Raw genomic sequence first — 25,104 nt, forward strand, 5'->3', positions numbered from 1 at the left:
CTTTCGAAGTGACGCATGATGAGTGGAAGGGTGAATGTGAATCCCACAAGGAGTCTATTGTGGCATATGTCTTAAACCTCAGGACAAAGCTTAGGGAGCTCATGGGCTTGACCCAGGAGAACCTGTCAGGAGCCCAACAGCAGATAAAGGTCTGGTATGACAGGAATGCTTGAGCTCGAGAGTATGCTGTGGGAATGCAGGTTATGGTGTTCATTCCTGTCAGACACAATAAGCTGCAGGTAACTCGGGAGGGACCCTTTGAAGTGGTAAGGAAGGTCAGTTATGTTAATTACATAGTAAACCTGCTAGGCAGTAGGCAGGGGCACAAATTGCACTATGTTAACATGATGAGGCCCCAGCATGTTAGAGAGATCCTTGGCAGACTGCAAAGGGCAGGGTTGACCATTACACCCAGTAAGTGTCAGGTGGGTATGGCAGAGGTCTCCTACCTGGGACAGAGTGGGTAGTGGTAAGATTAGGCCAGAACCTACCAAAGTGGAAGCTATTCAGGCATGGCCTGCCCCTGTTACCCAAAAGCTGGTGAGGGCATTCTTCGGGACAGCAGGGTACTATAGAAAGTTCATTCTCAGTTATAGGACAATAGCTGCTTCCATCACAGACTTGACAAGATAAACAGGCCAGATAAGGTTGTCTGGACCCCAGCCTGTGAGCAAGTATTGCAAAAGCTTAAAGTGGCTTTAGGAGGACCCCAGTGTTACCCAGCCCAGATTTCAGAAACAGATTTGTTGTGCAGGTAGATGCTTCAAACCATGGGGTGGGGCTGTACTCAGCCAAGATTTCTCAGAGAGAGAAGAGCACCCAGTTGTATATCATAGCCAACCCAGGGAGGAATGTTATGCAGCTGTAGAAAAAGAATGTCTAGCCATAGTATGGGCACTGCAGAAACTTCAACCTTATCTATATGGAAGGAAATTCATTGTGGTTACAGGCCACAATTCTTTAACATGGCTACATACAGTCATTCAGCAAACTATCAAGTTATTAAGGTGGAGCCTAGGTTTGTAGGCAAATGACATGATGGTGCAGCACCATAGTTAAGTCAGCAATGCTAATGCCGAGGGTCTCTCAAGACAGGGTACATGTTAATGGGTTCCCAAACAGGCCATTTCTCTCAAGCAATGTTTTTTCAGGGACACTTGAAAAACTAGCTTGAATCTTCAAAAGTGGGCGGGGGGGTGTGATTATGTGAGGTATTGCCAACTATGCAAGGGACAATAGGGCGGTGCATGTGTAACATATGCCAGCAGAGTTAGCTGGAGTTTGGTAAATAATTTTGCGTCATTTGACTACCACACTGATTTGTACAGATGCTTGTGTTAAAAATGCATCAACAATGTTATTACAACTGATTAAATGTATATGTTTCAACAAAGAATTCTGGAAGGGAAGACTAGACATTTTGAAATTATTCTATAGCTTTCAGATACTGCAACAAATCTTAGCAAAGCTCTGAGTGTGTATTGTACTAGAGTTGGGTGATCAAATGTGATGTTATACTATGACCAACACTGGGAGGATGGAACTCACGCAGCAGTTTCTTTTGTTTTCTTTGGAACCTGATATAAAAGATTTATGTCAGTTATCACAAATGGTTCAGTTCAATTAAGTTCAGTTTTAGTTTAAAGCTCATCACCATGTCTTGTGGAAGTAAGCATCTCAGCATCTCATCTTGCCTTGCTGTATTAATTAAGTTAACTAGAGAACAGTTATTGTTTAGGCAGTCAGGAATTACAGTGAGATTAGTTAAGTATTGTTTTTCTGCATCTATTTGAATCTATCCAACTGTGTTATTTTTATATCTCCTGTGATGAAACTCTGGTGTTTATTGTACTTAGAAATTTAGTACTCTCATGTTTTATATTTTATTAATTATCTAATATTTTTATAATTTCATTGTGGCTGGTCTTTTAGAGAATACTTTTATCATCTTGAGAGTACTTATGCTTATTTTAGTGATGCCTTGGCCACTCAGAAAAACCTTGCTGCTTTGTTTACACTCTACCATTTATATTATTATTGATTTTACTCAGTATAATTGGATACCCTTGTAAGAGCCTTAGAGTGTCTGACTGGTGGTGGCAGAGTAGTTATCTTATAGTCTGGGCAGAAGCAGTAGAGCTGCCAAATCTGTACCAGCCTTTCCCAGGAGTGTGTGTATGTGTGAAAATCAAATATTGAGGTGTGGGTGAGACACAGAGTCCAAGCCCAGGTCTGTAGCATTCTCCCTGTGTTCTCTTGGGGGAAACTGTGCTTGATACAGAGAACGGCACCTGAAAAAATACTGTGTAAATCCATTCCTGTTCTTAGTGTCTGCCTCTCACTGGTGTCAGTGGTGAGGATTGAGGCTCCTTGATTACTGGCCCAGAGTAAAGAGGCCATCGCAGTCCCAGAGAGGGATTTGGTAAGTTCTTTAATTCAAATCCCTCTGCAGTCTAGTGAAGTGTGCCAGAATGTTCAGTGACTGAAGTGCAAATGTCACTTAAGTATATACACACTTACCAAATCTGTCCACTGCCCTAGACTCCCTGTTAGGGGGATGAACAGAAGAACTTTGTTCTGCAAGTTCCTATTTCTTGGCCGCCGCTATGACTGTGGCATCAACTGGTACTCCTTTGCTCCAAAATTCCCTGTCCTTGGGTGGTGCCAGGATCCTGTTTGGTCTCTTAGGGATCAGCTCAATGGAATCAGGTTCCTTCCATGTCTGTTGAGAGATCAAATCAATGAGCTAATCGGTGTGTGCAGTCACCCAGGAGGTAGATGAGCCATCTCCAAAGGCTTCCAGAAATACTGATTCCTCTTGGAAAGGGTTGTCAGTAGACCAGCCACCTCTTTTCTTGAGAATCTCTAGTATGTCCCCAAAGGAGACGTCATCAGGTGGTGATCTTCCCCATCTTCAAAAACAGCATCCTCCATGACAGACTCTTAAAGACAGTCTAAGTGCTTCCTTTTGCACCTTCTCTTCCTAGGGAGTTCTTTGGTGGAATGTTCCAGAGAAGTATTGGAAGAAATCAATATACTCTCCTGGGTATCCTGGTGACTTGTGATGCAGGAAGTTGAGGCTAAAGACACAAAGGCAACTGGGTCTGAAAAGTAGGAGCAGAAGCGGGTGGATACATCCCTTCTCCTGGAGCAGAGAAAACTCTCTCCATTACCTTGAGAGCAGAATGCCTTGGATACAAAGAAACCAATGGCTCTGAGAAGACATGCCTCCAGACCATTGGGCTCCCCTCAACCTGAAGGCAAACCACTCAAAAAAGGATTTGGAACTGAGCTGTCCCATTCCAAGGCTCTGAGGGACACAGATGGCTCTGACAACCGCAGAGTCAACTCCTACACCCTGGGTCCAGTGACAATGCTATGGTTCAAGAGTCATCAGGCTCCAAAGTGTTCTGAGTTGGTCCACTCAGAGATGGTACTGGAGTAGAAGATATGAAAATCTTCAGATCCGATATGGATGGCTCTAGGATACTTGGATCCAAATACTCTGGAACCAAAACTCTGATTGGAGAAGGAGACAGTATAGGCAGGATAGTACTCATGAAGGTCTCTGGACCCAATGGGGTAGAAGCCGGAAGAACCCCCATTTAAATTTGTGTCGAGAGGAATTTTCTCATCATCCTGTCCACATCTGCTTTGGTCAAACTTCCAGAGAAGTGAGAAGAAGATGATATTGATGAAGCCCTAGAATGATTACGCTTAGGAGACCTTTCCAGAAAGGGAGATGGAAGATGAGAGAACACCGGATCCAAGTGTAGAGGGGATCTGAATTGTGGTGACCTGTCCAAATGCTTCTTCAGATCCAAGGGGGTTGGATCCAATGTTTTTGTCTTTGGATATGAAGAGGTTATATCCAAAGGTTTTGAAATCTTATGAGGTGGTTCCGAACTTGGAGTCAAGGAACTTGTAGGATCTGGGAAAGCCTTCTTAGCCTCTTTTCTTTGTCAGTTTTTTTAGCTGCTTGAGCCACAATTGCTGTATCAGAAAATTTTGAAGGAAGTAACCTTCTCAAAATCACCTTTCTTTTTCTGTCAATAAGAGCCCTAGGGTTAAAGGCTTTGCATATGTTGCAGGCTGAATCTAAGTTTGTCATGCCTAAACAGTATACACACATAGCATATACATTAGGGAGAGGAATTTTATGGCCACAGGCAGTACATTTTTTAAAACCGGAGGGTTTTTTAGCCATATTTAACTACAAGTAGAGAGAGAAAGAGATTTTCTTTTTTGTAAAATTATAGAAAAAGAAAAAGAATTACCGACATTGGTAATATGAAGATATACTTAAAAGTATAAAAAGGGAAAGGAGAGAAGCGAGATCACCAACTATGGTAATACAGTATTACACTAAAAACGTGTAGAAAAATAAGGAAGGATCGTAGAAAGATAAATAAATATGGAAAAAAATACTTTTACTCACAAATTCTACTACTACTACTCAAGAGCTCACAGTGATCACATCCATATCTGAAGGTATCAAACAAGATCTGAGGTATGGTAGGGGGCGAGTGCATTATGGGTAAGTGAGGAGCTTGAGAGTTTCAGTGTTCCACAAGCTGGAATAAGCGGCCGAGTCAGATCCGAGGGTTGGATCTGAATCCATTTGTCAAGGAATGAATGAAAATGACACCATCAAATACAAAGACGTATAGTATTATATTCTTCACTATAATTTAGTTGTTCAGCTATAAAACAATGCACCATACCTCCACCAGAAGGGGTTTGATCACTGTGTCTTTTCTGCCCCTTGTTGGCACAATTACAACTTCATTATAACAGAGCTCATTAGTTTGTATTGCTTCAGCAGTAATAGTGAAGTTCACGTTCCCTGTGTAGAAAAAAAAAAATTAACAAGTTCATTAGTATCCTTAAACAAAACATACAAGAAAAAAAGGCCTCCATATTTGTAACACAACTGGAATCTAATACCATTTTCTTGAATATCTTGCACTGTTTTTTTATTTTCTGTTGTGTAAATTTCTTACCTGTATTAATATTCAAGCAAAATCCTGCAATGGCATTCACTATGAAACATGTTCAGTTTAAAAGACAGATTATACCAGTTGAAGCCCATGTTCTACAGCAGATAAAGGTTACCACTAAGTGTACACTTTCTGAGTTCAAGAATATCTCTACGCTTATGCTGTCTATTCAGACAAGTTACACTAAGTTTATTCGTAATATACACTCTTTGTGGTAATCTTTATGAACCCTTTTGATATTTAAGGCTGCACAAAATCAATAAGAAAGCTAAAACTGGAGGAAGAAGGGAATTATGCTTTTGCTGTCTATTCTCTCAGAACAATGTACACATGGTGTAGACTTAGTGGTAACCTTTATGAATCCCACCCAAACTCTATCCAGCAGGGCTTCCCTTCCATCAGTCCATTCTAGTCTTATATATATGATTTTACTTTTTTTGCAGTCTTTAGGCCTTTTTTACTGCTCTCAGAATTATAAATCTGACATATCTGTTTTCAAAAATACCATATTTCTTAAATATCTTTGTACTGTACATCTGCTGTATCACTTGTGTATTTATTTATCAGATACTGTTTTGAAATGGACAATTTAGATATTTTGATTTCTAAATATCACCTAACTACTGATTCTTCCCTTGCCTTCATTTTCTCCTTAGATCCTCCATTTTGCATGACATTAGAATATTAACGTAAATACTATACGTATTATATCTCTCTTCAAGTGTTATAATCTTAATGTAAATACTATTCATTTTATTTTTGCAGATTTGTTAACCGGGTAAACCCACTAAACACAAATGTCCCTTTTCATGGGCAACCTGGGACACAACATGGTTATGTGACTTGCTCAGTTTCACACAGTTGGCAAATGGAAGTAGAAGGAATCAAATCCTGCTGTACCTTGAGTACAGCAAACAGTTCATTTACATTTTGGAGCCTTAATCCTCGCACTAACTACCAGCCGCGCTGCTTTAAATTATATGAAAAAAATTGTGTATTATTTTCTGTATTATTACTAGCTATATGTTAACGTCTCATGCTGAGTGTTATTTAGAAAAACTCTGGTATTATTATCTCTCTTTTGAGTCACTTGTGTTAACTGTTATAACTTCACCAGGCTGTGTCTAAAACTGGGGGTCCACTTTTAAATTTCGAAATACCAAAATCTCGAGTTTTGAGATACCGAACTAAAAACATCAAGATTTTGGTATCTTGAAACTTAAAAGTGAAGAAAATAAAAAAAAAGTCAGCTAAAATAGTGTTTTTATAGGGGGGGCAAGTCCCCCTGCACCATCCACACCCCCTACTTAAATATACCAACTGCGATATCACTCTACAGTGAAGAGAACGGTAATGCTCCCATTCCACTTACCGTTCTCTTTACTGCAGCATGATCTCAGAGTTGGTATATTAAAATAGGGGGGATGGGGGGGTGCAGCCCCCCTGCAAAAACATTATTTTACTTGTTTTATTTTTGTTTGCTCACTTTTGAGTTTCGAGATACCAAAATCTCGATATTTTGAGTTTGGTATCTCAAAACTCGAGATTTTGGTATTTCAAAATTTAAAAGTGGACCCAAAACTGGTCAGCTCTGATCAGTACACTACCCCTGTACACAAATATAAATAAAATAAATGAAAAATAAATACATAAACATCAAATAATTTGAACAAAATATGTTAGTGTTATGCAGACTAGTAAAATGAAGTTTTATGCAAGTCATTTATGCTGAGTTTAGAAAATAAATGTGGGTACTACATCCAAGATTATGTGAAACTCTTCAATTCTGACTCCACAAAAGTTTAAACTTAGTCCTTGGAAATTCTTCAGTGTAGGCCCTTGTTAGCTGAGATGAACCATCTGTGTTCAAACTGGAAGCCACCCAGCATACCTGCTTAATTCCAAAGGGTAAACATCAAAAAGCATTTTTGTAAAGATTAAACTCTTCAGCCCCCTCAAACCAAAATAAAAAACAAAAACTTAAAAAAAAAAAAAAAAAAAGGAAAATTAAATATTCTCAAGTCTAGGTTGCTACAAATATAACCTTTGTGTCATTAATAATACAACTGGCCTGCTTTTTGCTGAGATGGTTCCAGCTTTATTGAAAGGCACAAACATAACTTCTGAGTAAGGGATTCTATCCACACACTCATGCAAACTAATGATATTTAAGGGACCTCTTTATTGTTTTCAGAAATCAACAAATTGTGACTAGTCTACCAAAGGATAACAAGCTGCAATGTGCCATTAGATTTCAAAGAAGTCTAAAAAGTATGCATCATATCCCAGTTAAGGTGCTCCACCAAAAGTTCATCAGGTTTGGTTATTTCAAAACGATGCATGTTAGGTCAGTGGATACATGTTTTGAAAAATGTGCTGCCAGATTCAGACATTCTAAATGTAATACATATTCATGACTGGGTACTTGTTAAGTATGAAAGTATGTGGGTATAACAAAGCTGAATTTATTGTGCCTGTCTGCCAATTACTAAAAAATCATAACATGGGATGCATGGCGATGCCCCTCACAAAAATAATAACACTTTTGAGTTTTCAAATACTGTTTCTGCTAATGAGCTGTGTAAAAACGACATTCATTGAACTCTTTTTTGTTTAATGGTAATGTAAATTTTACTCTGTGATATGATGAATAACATGCCCAAAAATAACACTAAAAGTGAAATGCCACTTAGAAGCTTTATGTACAGTTATTGTAGCGAACTGAGAGATGCACTAAGGTGCCCATAAAATTCAACTCCTATTAAAGCAGGAATGTGCAAGTGCCAAAAATGACAGACTTCTAGGTTTTTCCAGACAGATACAGAGTGGTTCATTAAAATACAGGAAACTGAACGTCATATGATACCAACCTATACTGAGCAGCAAAGTGAACTATATGAAAGTCTTGAACTTAGAAGAGCACACTAATAGTTGCTTAGAGCTGATGTCATGGATGTAGTAAAAAGGCTCTTAAAGAAGACACTTTGGAATACAAGGTTATGTTTTATAAATGGAAGCATCACAATGTATGGATTAGTGTTGAGCAAATAATGAAATCAAGTAACCTGAGGGCCTGCCTGGTGTGAAAGATATGCACTGAGAGTCTGAGAAATCTCTGCCATTCATGTAAATTGCCTACCGCAGGTAAGTCAATTTATACAATCACTGAAAAATGCAATTCAAAGACAGCTTTAGCTGCAATGAAGAAAACCTCATTACTGGCTTATTAGCATGTCTCTAAATTATATGCTTTTACCTCTATCACTAACAGACCTGTGACTACATTAGTGCTTACACTGGTGGCCCATACATCACGTTGAGGAACCCCCCAAGCCCACACATACATTCAGACATTTGTGCGCGTGCACACACACACACACACACACACACACACACACACACACACACACACACACACACACACCAATCAACCTCCCCAACACACATTCGATCAGGCTCACAGACACACTTATCCATTCATCTGCATGCACACTTACACACACACACGCACACACACACACACACACACACACACACACACACACACACACACACACACACACACACACACACCTAGATCATGGTCATATGGGGTCCTTGGCAGAATACAAGACTGCACCCCCACCCGTAGTCATACCAATATCCCATTACTTGGTTATCTCTAACCAGCTACAGGATATTTGCACAAAGCACTGTCTGGTTAAGTGGCTTGCTCAAGGACAGAGCACACGAATGAGGCAAAAGCAAAACTGTAGAGAGATGGGAAGTAGATTTGAAAGCTTAAGTCTCCTGCTACCTGTACCTAAGGTACAGTCACTTAATTAGACATGGGCATACACACAAACTCAACATCAACCGAATACACACATCCAATTACCATCACCCCTCCACACACACACACACACACACACACACACACACACACACACACACACACACACACACACACACACACACACACACACACACACTCACACACACACACACACACACATCCACTCAACACCCCCCCACGCACACACACATTTCCACTCAACATCAACCACCTTATGCACACATCTACTCAACATCAACCCCCCTCATGCACACAACACATGCACCTACACTCAAATATCCATTCTGTATTCCTTACCTAATCCTCCAAGTGTGCCCACTCAAGCAGACACACACATACTTTCATCCAACTCCATCCATTCATGCCCCAATCAAAACACATACACACACTAATACACCCCAATACACACATCTATGCTAAATTTCAGTAAACCTACCTACATCACAACTTTTTTCCATTGAAGAATGGCTGCCTACTATCTTTTGAAAGTATTCATTTTTTGTCATTTTTTTTCCTGCTGACTATGGTAATTTACACATCCCAGTAATTGTCTGAATTACTCTGCAGCATAAACCAGTAGCCACACACATTTCTGTCGGGAAGCACATGGCTAATCAGCATTAGCCAATTCCCCAGATTGCCTCATTAGCATCCACTACAGCCAGCAGGCCCACCCTCTGTGCTGATACTCCTGCTAACAGGAAATCCTAGCAGTAGGATGGTCTTAGAATCAGAAAGTGCTACTGCAAGGGGGAAGCTGCTGATGGTAAGGCCTACTGCTCACAGTAATCCTTTCTGAATTCCAGCTACAGATTCTTAGTAAAAGAAGGATATATTTTGAATTTTAACAATAAAGAAATAGAATTTAGGGGAGTTAATAATCAGATTATATGGGATTTAGTTCTACAATAATTTAGTGCAGATTCATATTCTTGATTCTGTGTTACTAATGTGTTTCTTAGAGTCTTAACTCATTCTCTCCAATGGAGCTCTGGAAGTTTGCACTGTAACTTACAATAGGCGGAGCCTAAGATTTTTTATAGAATCAAATTATGTCTTCACATTTCAAACAGATGTTCATATCTCTGGAACCATGCAGCTTACTAAAAAAGTGTACATTTCAGACTCTTCAGCGCAGTTTTATACTGGTAGTATTCTTTAGGTTCTAGGTCTTTACCAGTATTTTATATTTTATAAGTCAGGGTAAACCCTGTAACTCTTAAGTTTGCAATATTTTGTAAACAGCTTACAATATCTTAGCAACACCTCAGGTTACACACATACTGTCATCAGCAGGAATGGCCTTAGGTCAACTGGTGCCCTAGGCAAAAGGGCTCCACGGCGCCCTCCACCACACCATCAGGTGCCCCCATCCTACTCTACCTACACCAAATAAATACTGGAAAAGCGCCCCTACTACAGCAGCGCCCTAGGCGGCGCCTAGTTCGCCTATGCCTAAGGCCGGCTATCAGCATTTTGTTACTCCAACTGAGAGCTTTCATACGAGCCTAAGCAGACCTGTCTGTGCTTCTAGGTTGTTGAGATATTTGAAAAACATGACATTTATGGCAATATAAATAAATATTATGTGAACAACAAGTAATACCGCTTTACCCGCACTAGATAGAGGTCAAATATTAATACAGTTGTGTTTTTCCATTGGGTAAACTTTAAAATTAAATGTATTAATACTCTGTATGTAGCATGATTTTGGAATTATTAATGCAAATATAAACAAGCAATATTTGATGCCTAGAGGCGTTAGTAGGATGTAACTTCACAAGCACCTGGAGGCATCACTCGGCTGTAATCACTTAAAGAATATGTGTACTGAATTCATCCTAGTTAAAAACATATATATACCAGTATTTAAATCACATATTTGATGATGCAATCACATAGTCATATGAAAAGAATATGTTTAGTTTAAAATGTTCTTGCTGAAAATTAATTTTAAAAGACTTGTGGACACCAAGAACTCCTGGGCAAATGCTTGTTATTACATTCTGTTAATAAGGACATTCACATCATGCTGATTATGCTTTTGCTAGGGCTCAGAGAAAAAGTACAGTCATGTACACTTACCATAAATGTAGATGTTCAAGTGTAGTCACTGTTGTAGTCCTAACTAATGGGTTATCTGGCTCCCGGTAGCCCTCGATCGGCCAGAATACCAAAGGTAAGTAAAAATGACGTCGGCTGTTGTCAGTTGTAAAGGACATGAGGGTGTCTGATACAAAAGGAGGCAACCAGCATCACTTCCTCAGTCTTTCTTGCCATAACAGTCAGAAGCCCCTAGAAAACAAGGCTTAAACCAAAATTAGCCTGTACCTTAGGAAAAGAGAAAAGGGGGAAGGAGGGAGGGAAAGCAGGACTGCAACAGTGAATACACTCGAACATCTACATTTATGGTAAGTGTACACAACTGTACTATGTTCATCGTGTTTCACTCTTGCAGTCCTAATCAATGGGTTGATTACCAAAGTGCAGAGAAAAGGGAGGAGGAACCAACAGAATCAAGGACTGGAAATAATGCCCTGCAGAACAGCAGTGGCAAACCCTGCCCTGGCTCTTGAAAACAAAGGCAAATTATAATGCTTTGTGAAAGTGTGAACAGAAGACCATGCGGCAGCCTCCAAAATGTCTTTAGTAGGGACACCCCTTAAAAAGGCTGCAGAAGTGGAAGCTGCTCTAGTTAAGTGGGTCCTAACCCCTTGAGGAGGAACCTTGTCATGAAAGGAATAAAAAAAAGTAATACAATGAACAATACATTTAGAAATGGTTTGCTTAGAAATAGCCTTGCCCTGGGCTCCACGGGCAAAGCTGACCAATAGCTGTGCTGATTTCCGAAGGTCTTTAGTCCTATCCAGGTAAAAGCTGAGCTGTCTATGCACATTAAGAGAATGTAGAATCCTTTCACCTCTATTTCGAGGATTAGGAAAGAAGGTAGGAAGGTGTATGGACTGATTAAGAGTCAGACTGGAAACTACCTTAGGCATAAAAGAGGGGTTGGTTCTCAGAGAGACCCTATCTGCATGGAAAAATAATAAAAAGCTCCACAGCCATCAAAGCATGCAGCTCCAAAACCCTCCTTGCTGAAGTTATAGCCAATAGGAAGGCAGTCTTCCCTGAGAGAAACTTTAAATTTGTAGTGGCAGCTGGCTCAAAAGGAGGAAGAGTGAGTTTCTCTAAAACAAAATTAAGATCCCAGGCTGGAGTAGGCGCCCTTTTGGGAGGTTTTAAGTTGCAAGCACCTCTGAGAAACATTTTCATCAGAGGATGAGAGAAAATGAGTTGTTCAAAAGAACAATGAGCAGAAATGGCTGAAGAATGTATTCTGATAGAGGAAAAAGAAAGACCACCCTGAAGCAAATCAGCCAGGTATTCCAGGATTAGAGGAAGGGTAGGCTGAGAAGACGATTCCCCTCTAGCCTGCATCCAATGAGAGAATCTTTCCCATTTGCCAGCATAAGACTTCCTAGTGCTAGGCCTCCTGGCCTCTCTCAGCATGTCAACCACCTGCTGGGAAAGGGAAGAAGAAAAGGATGGAGTCATACAATGAGCCATGCTGCCAAATGGGGAGACTGAAGATGAGGATGTAGAATGTTTCTCCTTTCCTGAACCAAAAGATCTGGCTTCAGAGAAAGATGCCAAGGAGGAAATTGAGAGAGACTGTGAAGCAGTGGATACCAGTGTTGCCTGGGCCAGTCCGGAGCTATGAGAATAGTCCTTGGTTGTTCGCCCCTGATCTTCAATAATACTCTGAGAAGAAGAGGAAGAGGAGGAAAGGCATAAACTGACAGCATCATCCAAGTGAAGGACAGAGCATCCACTTTCCAGGCTCTGCTGTGATGCTGTCTGGTGCAAAAAAGAGGTAGAGCAGAGATCCACTTGAGGAATGCCCCAACATTGAATGATGCTGTAAAAAACTGCTCTGTTCAGCTGCCACTCATGAGGATCCAGGGTCTGTCTGCTCAACTGGTCTTCCAAAACACTGAACCTTCCTGGAAGAAACTGAGCTAGGAGATGCAAGCCCAAGGATGCTGCTATGGACCAAAGACTCATGATCTGTCTGCACAGGAGGTAAGAATGTGTCTCTCCCTGCTTGTTGATGTACCACATGACTGTGGTGTTGTCTGTCCTGACAAGCAGGGTCCATGGAGAAAGAAGATGCTTGAAAGCTAGTAAAGCCTGCTGGACTGCCATCAACTCCTTTAAATTTATTGCAGGTGCATCTGCTGTGCTGAGCATTCGAACTTCCCTGTGTGCATCTGTCATCCAGGTGAACTCCGCAGGTGTAGTCCGATGTGTCTGTAGTAAGAACTTGTGTGGCCAGGGGTGGACGAAAAGGCATGCCTTTGTTCTGTAGACAGGCTGTTGCCCACCATAGAAACTCTGTCCACAGACATGAAAGCAGAGGAATTATCACATCCAGGTCCTGCGTGTGTTGACACCAAGTGTTCTTGAGGTACCATTGCAATTTCCTCATATGCAGTTTTGCATATGGAATCATGAGAATGCAAGAGGCCATGAATCCCAGAGCTTGCAGGTATTTCCTTGCAGGGAGCTGGGGCAGGCTTGCCAAGTCCTTGAAGTAAACTGAAAGAGTTGTCTGCTTCTCCTGGGTGAGATATATCATCTGGGTGGCTGTGTTCAGACTCGCTCCCAGGAATGTTATCTCTTTGGATGGCACCATTTTTGATTTTTCCACATTGAGGGTGTAACCCAGGGAAGAGAGAAGAGTCTTTACAAATTCTAGATCCTTTAACAGCTGTTCCTGAGAATTTGCTTGAATTAGACAGTCATCCAAGTATGGATAAATCTGAATTTTCCTTTGCCTGCAAAAAGCAATGACTGGAGCCAGGCACTTTGTGAAAACTTTGGGAGGAGTAGATAAGCCAAAGGGCAACGCAGAGAATTGATAATGTTGCTTACTCACCCTGAAACGAAGGTATTGCCTGCAACTTTCCCTGATAGGGATGTGCAGATAAGCTTCTTTGAGATCCAACGTTACCAGCCAGGAATCCTTTTCTAACACTGGCAGCAACTGATGCAGAGTGAGCATTTTGAAGTTTGGAATTATCAAGAAAGAGTTCAGGATGGCTAGATCTAGGATAGGATGCCAGGTGCCTTCTTTTTTTGGAACTAGGAAAAGTCTGGGATATAAACCCTGGCCTACCTGCTGAGCAGGAACTGATTCTATTGCTCCCAGATGTAACTGATTCAAAATTTGCTTTTCTACTTCTGCCATTTGGTTTGGAGGAGCTTCTGGGAATCCTTTGGGTACTGGAAAGGTGTGGAAAGAAAACTTGTGCCCTAGGGATATAGTTCTAAGTACCCATTTGTCGTTCGTGATGGTGGCCCAGACATTTGTAAAAAGGGCCAACTTTCCCCCTAAAGGACTCTCCGGGCAGGCAAGAACAGGCAGAAGTTAGACAGAGTCATTGAGAATGTTTAGATTGAGATGCGAGCTTAGAACGTCCCGTCTTTGAAGAGGAAGCCTGCCAACGCTTAGACCTTTGAGGGGTAGCCACCTGTCTCCTAGAAGATTTATAACCTCTAGTCCTAGAACGGCTCCGCCTGCTGGTATCAGGGAATGTCCAACTCTTAGAAGGGTAATTACTGCTAAAGCAAGGAGGATGAACTTGCAGAAAGTCTTTAACTGTCTGCATAGACATGGGCTTGTCTTCCAGTTTCGTGAGCACTTCCTCTGCTTTGCTGCCAAAAAGACTGTCCTTATGCAAAGGTACATCTAAAAGCTTAGCTTTAACAGGCTCTGGTAGGGGCTGTTCCCTGAGCCAAGTGTGCCTTCTAAAAACAGAGCCAGTAGCTGTAGCCCTACATGAGGCTTCTAGAATGGCAAAACCACAATGTAATGAATGTTTATTCAGCAAATTCTGCATATCATTACTCTCCGCCAACTGAGGCACATCTGCTATCCTAGGTGTGCTGCTGGTACTTCAGCATATGAAAAAGACAATTGGTAGACCTAATAGCAAGAGTGGCAGAGGTATAAACCTTTTTACCCCACTTATCTAGGTTCCTAGATTCCCTGTCAGAAGGAACAGGATTTGTAGTAACAGTGGCCTTGACTCCTTTAGGGCCTTGAGAAATAACCTCTGGTTCAGCCAATGGATTCCTGAAAAGAAACAAATGAGAATCAGGGGCTCTATAGTACCTGTCAGGTTTCCTGGGAGCAGGAGGAACCGAATTTGGAGTCAAGGAATTGTCCAGAAAAACATCATCAACCACTTCCAACACAGGTGGAATAGCCAAAGGCTTATGCTGAGGCAAATCCAAAAACTCTCTAATCCTTTTCTTAGAAAGGGGATATCCTGAGTTTCCCACTTAAAATGTTCCCTGAGAGTATTTAAAGTATCACCAAAAGAGAAATCGTCTGGAGGAGAAGCAGACAGGATGGACTCCTCTGCATCTGAATCTTCAAAGGGAGAGAAAGCTTGAGAAACTTCTTCTTCATCAACAGAAATGCTAGAAGTATCAGAACCTGAAAAGGACAAAGCCTCAGGAGAGACATCTCTACCTCTTTTTGAAGAAGGAGGCTGTGAACCCCTAATAAGAGTCAAAAGGTCATCAGCCATTTTAACCATTTGAGAATGTTGGGAACGAGAGGAAACTGGAGCCTGCTTCTTCACAGGCTTACGACTGGAAGATTTACCTGCAAGTCTAAAGCACTCAAGAGGCCTGGCAACCACCGAAGTTGCAGCCGAAGTTATCGGTATGTGATTGCTGTCTGAATGAAGAACGGAGTTCTCGGACACCGGAGTCAGCTTTGCAGCTCCGAATCCAGCTGAAGAGGCAACAGGCAGAAGGTCAGAAGGCAAAATGGAAGTCGGAGGCCTGGGGGCCTCTGAAATGGTCTCAACCAAGGCCTGCGATTGAAAATCTGTGGGCTGCAGGGGCTGCAAAGGTGCCTCACTGGCTACCGCATGACTGACGACCAACCTAACATCATTCGAGGACTTGACCTTTGGAAGCCTGTCGCGGTCCTTATCTTTACGCTTCTTGGAGATATCTGAAGCCTAAAGACCAGCAGACACCATACCAACAAACTTAGGCCAAACTCCAAAATGCTTAGCTAAAAGCTTAGCCCGATGATGAATAATACGCAGATTAAAGGAAGCACAAAGATCACAATTAGGAACGTTGTGGTCAAGGCCTAAACATGAAATACAATAGGAATGCAAATCTATATGGGGAATCTGCTTTCCACAGGTAAGACAATTATTAACCTTTTCTGACATTCGTTAAGGCAAGAAAACAGGATCCCCAAAAGGGTACTTAGCTGTAGTTGACTTTAACTTTGTAGTCGGAAACAAAAAAGGTAAATTGCCAACCGGCACTCGTGCAAGAAATGCTTTTGCTTCAGGTTCCGAGGCAAGGAAGACTGAGGAAGTGATGTCGGCTGCCTCCTTTTGTATCGGACGCCCTGACATCCTTTACAAGCGATGACAGCCGATGTCATTTTTACTTACCTTTGGTATTCTGGCTGATCGAGGGCTAATGGGAGCCGGATAACCCATTGGTTAGAACTGCAACAGTGAAACACGATGAACATCTATGGTTACTGTGAATGGCTGGAAACCAAAGATTTTTTTAAGTGTATTTCTAACCTATTGTAATACAGCTTTTTGCCAAACTGTTAATTTATTTAAAATTTTGGCAGTTAACTACTTGCTTGCAATTGTTTACCAAATAATCAATTAAGTTTAATTCAGCTTGTCCATCAATGATATTTACTCCTGCTGCTTGGAAACAATGCTTCATTAAGGTCATTGACAGGCATTCACATTACAGCTGTTAGTGTCTGCAAGACTTTGAAAATTAATTGCCACAAGAAAACATTAAGAAACATATCCTTTTTGTAGGGATAAGTGACCATAATGAAAATGTGAACTGCCTACTGATATATCTTTTTTAACTAGGAAAAATCCACTGCATTTGATTTTTAGAGAACTAATAAGCTACTGAAATTACTATGATCCAATACTTAGAAAAAAAAAAATATATATATATGCATTTCTTTCTTAGTTTTGTTTGTGTGTGTGTGTGTGTGTGTGTGTGTGTGTGTGTGTGTGTGTATGTGTGTGTGAGCTTGCGTCCACATGAGCATCTGCTCAATTATGTGGTACAGGCAGGGTGAATTATGAAATCTGAATTTATACAGTCACAGAAATTAGAATGAAGATCTTCAAGAGGTTAATTAAAATTAAGTAACATAGTTCTGTGGCTGGCACTTTTGAACTTAGAAAGTCAATTTCAAGAATGACATACAATATGTAAACTCTTTAAGAATACTAGTTGGCCAGTTATCAAGAAATTAACTTTCTAAGGAACAACGAATTTAAAAGAAAATACATATCTCCGTAATGCAATAACTATATAGAATAAATGTTTTGCCTTATACATGATACATGGGTTATTTTGGGATTTCCTGAGGAGAAATAAGGTTGAAGAATGGTGTGGCAAGTCACTGGGTCTGTTAGACTATCTTCTCCATATTACTGCAAATGTAAGCTATAGGCACAAGTAGTACAAATCAATGAACGCACATTAGTTGATAGTATTCGAGTAAATGAGAATGTATATTCTGAATAGCAGACCTGGGATGCAATAAAATGATCACTATAAACAGCATACTTACCAAGGGTTATTGGGACTATGTTCCAAACAAATGCCTTTGTTCTACCACCACAGATGCAACTGGAATATTCACATCTTTCACAGGAGGATATCTCGAAATCTTCAGATTTTTCAAGGGTCACTTGTACCTGAGGAGTATTACACAAAATATATTGTTTTTCAATATGTACAGTCACACATTTTATCTGACTGATGTCTACTGTTCTCTTTCTTCACTTATGTTAGCATTTTAAAATACATGTCTGCCAAACTGTTGTGAGTCTTGTATACATTGTTCAGTTCCAGGGATATACAGACTGCATGGATATTCTTCAGGCTCTTGTGTACTGGTGTTTAACCAGGGGGACATTTATCTTTATATGGTCTTGTACTGGGTATTCATGTCTATCTTACAGCTATTGTATCACAGTACTTGTATAGCATATGTCTGTCCAGACTTGTGTTAGGATAGAAAAAGGGTTAAATGTGTTAATCACATCAATCTTGCTCACAAATGGAAAAGCATAATAAACTGTAGTCTTGCTTACTATTATTGACTATATCCTTCTCTGCATACCGGTGCTTCTAACAAAGGAATCTCAAACAAATATTTTGATACATTTTAGTTTAACATCTGTTGTTCTGTCTCTTTTCACAATTTGTTTTTAAATGTTTGGTCACTAGGGACACAACCTGCCCAGTTTTAAATGGGACAGTCACAGATTAAAGACTTGCACCCTGCTGTCACATTAAAATCGAGTGGGAAAGGAAATGTCCTAGTTTACTAGTGATGTTGTAAAATGTTAATATAGACTCATATTTCCTTTCCCGCTCACAGTTAATGCAGAAAAACACTAACCCCCGGATTCACAAATCCTCTGTGTAAGACTAAATAAGTCTTACTCGGAGGCTGCAGTTGAATGGTATGATGTCAGCGTGCCATGAATATTCATGAGGGCACGCTGATTCTACCCCAAGTCTAACACGGACCGTGCAGGCAAGCAGGGGGCATGTCCGACTGCAGAGCAGTCTAAAGGTCCACGCCCCTGCAAGTGTGTGAAATGCAAAATGTCAACACACAAGAGCGAGTCCGCTCAAATGTCCATGTACCCAACACCACACTCCCTGACATTGTAAACGCCCAGCACAGTTATAAAAAGTAAAACATTAATTTTTTTTTCTAATTCCCGATATAGCTGTCCGTATTTGCGCGGGTGTGCCCATTGCTTAGCTGCAGTTAGCAATCTCAACATGGAAGAGCATAATAAGGAATGTGTATGCAAATTATACCAAATAGTAATAGCGTAGTGGTAGAGCGTTCGCACAAAGAGGAGGCATTCACTGTTCGAGTCCCACCACTCCCCTTCCTATTTTATGTTCAAAATGAGTATATGAAATAATTCCTGACATATATGATTAAACTTTTACTAAAAAGCATTGAAATGGCCTATGTATCAGTGAACAAAATGTATATTCATAAAGGAACCTGACATATAATTGTCCGCAGTTAAGCAACGTTTTACCCAGCGCAATATAATTGCCCACAGTTAAGCAATGCTTTGCCGAGCACAATATAGTTGCCCGTAGTTAAGCAGTGCTTTGCCCAGCACAATATAGTTGCCCATAGTTAAGCAGCACTTTACCCAGCGCAATGTAGTTGCTTATAGCTAAATAGCACTTTACCCAGTGCAATCGGTTTGCGCGGAGGTGTGCGCCACGCCAACCAGCGCACCGTTGTGCAACATGGAGCAACGTAGAGCAAAGTTGCTTAAACACAGCCACACACCCTAACCTGTCTGGACAGTAGTAAAATAAAAAGCAATGACAAGGTTCGAACCCAGGACACTGTGCACCATAATCAAAGTACTGAACCACTAAGCCACGACAGCTTAAAATAAACACCCACTGTTAACATATATATATATATATATATATATATATATATATATATATATATATATATACTTATAAATGTTAGATTAACCATTGCTAAGTAGGTCTGCAGTCAGCCAAGAATTTTCAAAAACGGCCAATCACAAAAAAGTGTGGGAAATGCGGCATATTTAAGCTCCATAGGCGGGAATACTCGCCATAACTGATTGTAGCGCCCATCTGCAGTTAGAATGTCTGGTGCTGGAGAGGGTACTCGCTTTAGAGCGCAACGCTGGGGCATCGAGGAGTCAAAATACATGGTTTGGCTCCTAGTCCATCGTCATGAGTCTCAATTCCTGCAGGGCCAGTTCCAAAGGACGGAGTACCTGGTCGATTTCTTTGAAACAGTCACTAAGGCCATTGACGAGGGAAAGGTGGTCCACACAGCCTACCTGGACCTCGCAAAAGCCTTCAATACAATACCCCACTCAGGCATTATAGATAAGCTCACCAGCTTAAATATAAACCCCTATGTCACTAGATGGGTTGCAAACTGGCTCAAGGACAGAACCCACATGGTTAGAATTGCTGGAGCCATGTCAGACTCCAAACCAGTTACAAGTGGCATCCCACAAGGCTCAGTCCTGGGACCTCTCTTGTTCGGTATATATTTCTCGGAGGTACAGGCAAACATGGAAGGACTGTGGCTGACCAAGTACGCAGATGACTGCAAACTAGGCGCCATAATCGACTCTCCAGCCGACACAAGCATCCTCCAAAAGGGCCTCATAGAAATAGCCAACTGGTGCCAGAGCCATGGCCTCAAGCAAAATGCCAAAATGTGTATAGTCATCCCCTTTGGCAAAAACAAAGTGCCCACAAATTACCACATAGGTGGTAATCCATTAAGTACAGAAGAAGTAATTAGGGACCTGGGGACCCAAGTTGGTAGCAATCTCTCATTTGACAACCACGTGGCCACAGTGGATAGAAAAACATTTTATATACCCCACCTAATCATGAAGGAATTCACATTTAGATCAGGGGAGGTCATTGTGCCTCTTTACTCATCCCTCATCACGCCCATAATTGAGTACAATGCCCCTTTCGGGATGTACCTTACCAGACACCTGCAGCAACTGGAAAGACCCCAAATGTACCTCACCAAGAGGATCAAAGGGCTCAAACAGATGACATATGCTGCCCGGTTAAAGAAACTCCAGCTCTACTCAGTGGCATACCGCCTGCTCAGAGGCGATCTGTGCCTGACATACAAAGCCATGTCCAACCCGGGATTAATGGACATGCTGCACCTCAGATAATCCAAATCCCATCGAGCTACGCGCTCGAGAGACTTGAACCTTAGCACTGAAATAAATAGGACAGGCTGGAGGGACAGATTCATAACCCAGAAGCTCCCTTCACTCTGGAATAAAATCCCAGTCCAGGTTAGGCAGAGTCCCTCATTGACTCTCTTCAAGAGGAATCTTGATGAGTGGATGGGAGATCGTAGGTTTACCCCGGGTATCACTTCTGTGTCACTGTTAGAGGCACAGTATACTAACCTCGAAAAAGGGCATAGCAAAATTAATTTAAAATGGGTGGCAAAAGCCAAAAACACTCTGGCTAGGCTTATAAATGCCCTAGGGCAGATAGCCTAGTATGAACCTATGAACCTATAAGGCAGAGGCTTGGAACCGGTTGGCTCATGAACTCACCAGTGCCACAGGCGTCCCTCGGACTGGTGAGCAGGTCCATCACCACCATGCAGACCTGAAGAGACGGATGCAGGACCTCCTGAACCAATGGATCCAGGAGGCCCGTCATATGCAAGCTGCCCCACTACTAAGTAGGTAGCCATAGAATGCAGTATGTAAGACATGCTAATATAGTCTAAATAATGGATAGGTATGTCTCAATATCCCTTCATTTACTTCACAGCTGCAGGTGTCCATGCTATGAATCAGCAAGCCTATGCAGATAGTCTGCTAAGGCTGCGCCACCAGGCAGGTTAGTAATTATTCTGCATGTATTGCTATATAATATATGTGAGAGAGCATGAAAAAAGTGTTGTAGCCCAATAATACAGCTATAAAATGGGCTGAATAAATCCTCTGCATGTACTGTTATATAACATAAGTCAGAGAGCCAGAAATAGAGTGTACTAACCCAGTAATAAAGGTAAAATAAGTCTGGAATACTATCTCTGCATGTACTGTCATATAATATAAGTGAGCGAGCCTGAAAAAGAGTGTTGTAACCTATCAATAAAGGTATAATATGTCCTGAATAGGTCTTCCGTATGCACTGTAATATCAAATTAAGGAGAGAGCCTGTAGAAAAGAGTGTTCAATGTAATTAATAAAGGTATAAAACTTGGAGTGTGTCTGTGTCACTTACTTTGAAATGCTGTTGTACCCTTGCATTAAATAAATAGTACTGTTGTATTAAGTGCTGTCAACCCACAGTTTTGCAGTCCCATATGAAGTGGATGAAGGAAGTGCCCGTAGCTGTGAAGCATATAACATTTATTCCCTGAATAAATTCTCTGCCTGTACTGTTATATAACATAAGTCAGAGAGCCAGGAATAGAGTGCAGTAACCCATTAATAAAGGTAAAATAAGTCTGGAATACTATCTCTGCATGTACTATCATATAAAATAAGTGTCCAAGCCTGAAAAAGAGTATTGTAACCTATCAATAAAGGTATAATATGTCCTGAATAGGTCTTCTGTATGCACTGTAATATCAAATAAAGGAGATAGCCTGTAGAAAAGAGTGTTTAATGTAATTAATAAAGGTATAATACTTGGAGTGTGTCTGTGTCACTTACTTAGAAATGTTGTTGTACCCTTGCATTAAATAAATAGTACTGTTGTATTAAGTGCTGTCAACCCACAGTTGTGCAGTCTCATATAAAGTGGATGAAGGAAGTGCCAGTAGCTGTGAAGCATATAACAGTCCTCAACAGTTGTTAAATGGCTGTCATGCATAGGTAAATCTGGCACACGAGTAGCTTGTCAAGGTGTTCCCCAGAAATGTGAGTGTGCTACATGAAATGTATGGTTCTGTAGAAAATTAAGTGAAAATGTCACGTGAACACATCCAGATGTGTAGATACATAAATATAAAAATAAAATACAACTATGTAGCAGTAACATCTGCATATTGGACAGTTACTATGTCAGATACAGGTCAGGTATATAATGAACTAGCCAAACCCATTACACAATCTAATGCATGTTGCCTAGTGTAATAATACATGTAAGGGATATACACCTGCAGTCAATAGGAATGTAGTGTAGAGTTAAAGTACGAATAAGATGTTAATGGAGGTTTCTTTTTACACCCTACTCCATGTGCATAAACAATGCAATTCCACACCTCAATGGGTATGTCTAATCTCAAAACATTTGTTGGGACATATGTCCTATTGTTCTATAAAAATCTGCATTTACTTTGATACATGTCCCCTGTTAAAACACCACAATCTTGGTGGCCTGTTGCCACCAATCATCCCTGCATGCTGTTGTAATGTCCACTGTCGTTCAATATCTGCATGTGTTATGCCTGCTGTTCAACTGTTGTAACCCTGGTGTGTTGGGTTAATGGGAATATTACTGCATGCTATTACAACTAATTTGGAATGCTGTTGTCTATGTTGTAATTAAACACACCTAATCACAGAACGTATGGGAAGGCTGGTCCCAGCGGACCCACCTGTCCCTCCTCAGCTGGCGATTGCACCTGGCACCAGCAGGTCTGGTGCCCAGCCCGGGCTACCCTCCTCCATTGGTCCTGTGCCACCTTCAGGTGGAAGCACTGCAGGGATGGGGCTCGTCTCCCCCTGCAAGTGTGGCCGGAGAAGGGCCACCTGTCACCCTCCGAAGGGTCCGGGTTGTGTTGCATAGGGAGATCCAGCGTTTAGTCACTGATCCCCTACGCCAGCTCGAGGGGAGAGTGGCGCGACTCATGGGTGAGCCTGCCCCTCCTACCCAGCCCCCAGCACAGCGACCCTCAGGTCTGTGAAGGTTCAGTGGTGACTGCCTGTGGGTGGGGATCTCAGTCCCACTGTTACCATTTGTGGGCTCATGGGCTTGCGATTTCCAAACATCCGTCCCCGTCAATTGTGTTCATCCACCCCATGTGTCATACTCCACCCCTGTATGCGTCTTGTTTGTCTTGTCTGTTTACCTCCCCAACCTACCTCCCAAAATATACCTACTTCCTTTACCTCACTTTCCACTCTTACCTGAAAAAAAAAAAAAAAGGGCAATCTGTACCCACAAAAAATTTACACCCCATACATAGCTGCCCATTTCGCACACATGTCCGCTGGACATGTAAACTGATAATTATAATTGGCAGTACAACATACTTTGTTGTCTTCACCCCTCTCCCAGGGGTGGAAGGATTCAAATTTCACTCCAAATTTATTGCATATGCACAGCTGTTGCTGGTAAAGAAATGGGCAGCTATGGACCTTCCCTACACCCGTCCTGCACATCCCGAGCTTGTTTTCCTACTGTCTTTCCCTCTTTGTGCCCCCCTTTTTCACCACTTTCCTATCTCCCCATTTTCTTTTCTTTCAAAGAAATTAGCGCGGGGGTTAGCGGGAGTAAGCACTTTTAAGCAGTAGTTAGCGGGTTTGAGCATGTGTGCGCTTAGCTAAGCATCGCTAAGCGTTACGCAAACCCGCTTACAACTGCTTAAAAGTGCCTTACTCACTCTATGTTAGGGCCCTTGTTCTGCTCGGCAGCAAAGTAAAATACCTCTGTCAGTCTCAAACCCCAGACCTTGGACACACTAAACTGCATGAAGTACCACTAAGCCACAAAAGATATACAACTTGGTGCTGAAAAAAATATATCATGCATTACAATGAGTGAATGTAAAGGAAAAATAGGAAGGCCATAACACAAAGCTTGTTCTGTGTATCTTTACCAGCAATTGTTGTGGAATTGCATTACATGAGTGTGATGTGTGAAGCAGCCATTCAAGCAGCAAATAATGTTACAGAGGCACTTTACAAACCCCACACAGTATCATAGCAGGACAAACACTGGCATATCTGAGTAGGGCAGAGGCCATACCTCCTAACTGTGACAACTTTCCAGGGATGTCCCTGATTGTGAAACATATTTTAGCCGTGTCCCTCTGAATCCCTCTGAAAAGTACTGACATCAGTCAGAAAGATGGGGTATTACACAATGAATACTGACAATAATAACAGTAGACACCACTTGTACTTCATGAAAGGAGTACTAATCCATATGCACTGCTTCACTGAAGTCTACACCTACTGTCCCTATTATGTGTAAGGTGTACCTCACTTTTAACTACCTACCCCTGAGTCCATGCAAAGATGTATCTGAGTGTTACATAGGCCTAGCAGAGGCACAAACACACAGGCATATAAGCTATTCTGCTGTTACACACTCTGCAAATAGCTTTGGTAGGACCTCCACATGCATACCCTTATGTAGGAGTACAACATAGAAATACCAAAGGATGTAGCCATGTACTGGTAGCAACTGACTGTAACAATGCCATTGTACCAGTCCTGAAAACACCTGTGAGTTGCACAGACAAAGAATAACAGTGTAACTTCTGGCTACCATCTGGATAGGTTCAGAGTTGGGAACTATGCAGACAGTCCACCTGCCTTGATAAACTGACAGGTACACACCAATCCTTTAAGTCCAGTAAGATAATATTCACACATTAATACATAATGCTCTCTGTATGTAAGCACC

The 25,104-nt window shown here is 41.4% G+C and overlaps 1 protein-coding gene across 1 annotated transcript in view; it reads right to left on the bottom strand.

Annotated features, from left to right (window-relative positions):
- Positions 1-25,104, bottom strand: part of LOC122808678 (alpha-2-macroglobulin-like) — a 2,073,303-nt gene that overhangs the window by 1,590,970 nt on the left and 457,229 nt on the right. The window contains exons 4-5 of the mRNA XM_044079658.1: positions 17,498-17,624; positions 4,725-4,846 (exon numbers count right to left, since the gene is read on the bottom strand). Of these exons, the coding sequence (XP_043935593.1) occupies positions 4,725-4,846; positions 17,498-17,624 (249 nt within the window). The remainder of the gene's footprint in view (positions 1-4,724; positions 4,847-17,497; positions 17,625-25,104) is intronic.

The sequence above is a fragment of the Protopterus annectens genome, chromosome 8.part0 (assembly GCF_019279795.1).
Source record: "Protopterus annectens isolate FY-2018-M chromosome 8.part0, PAN1.0, whole genome shotgun sequence".
NCBI lineage: Eukaryota > Metazoa > Chordata > Ceratodontiformes > Protopteridae > Protopterus > Protopterus annectens.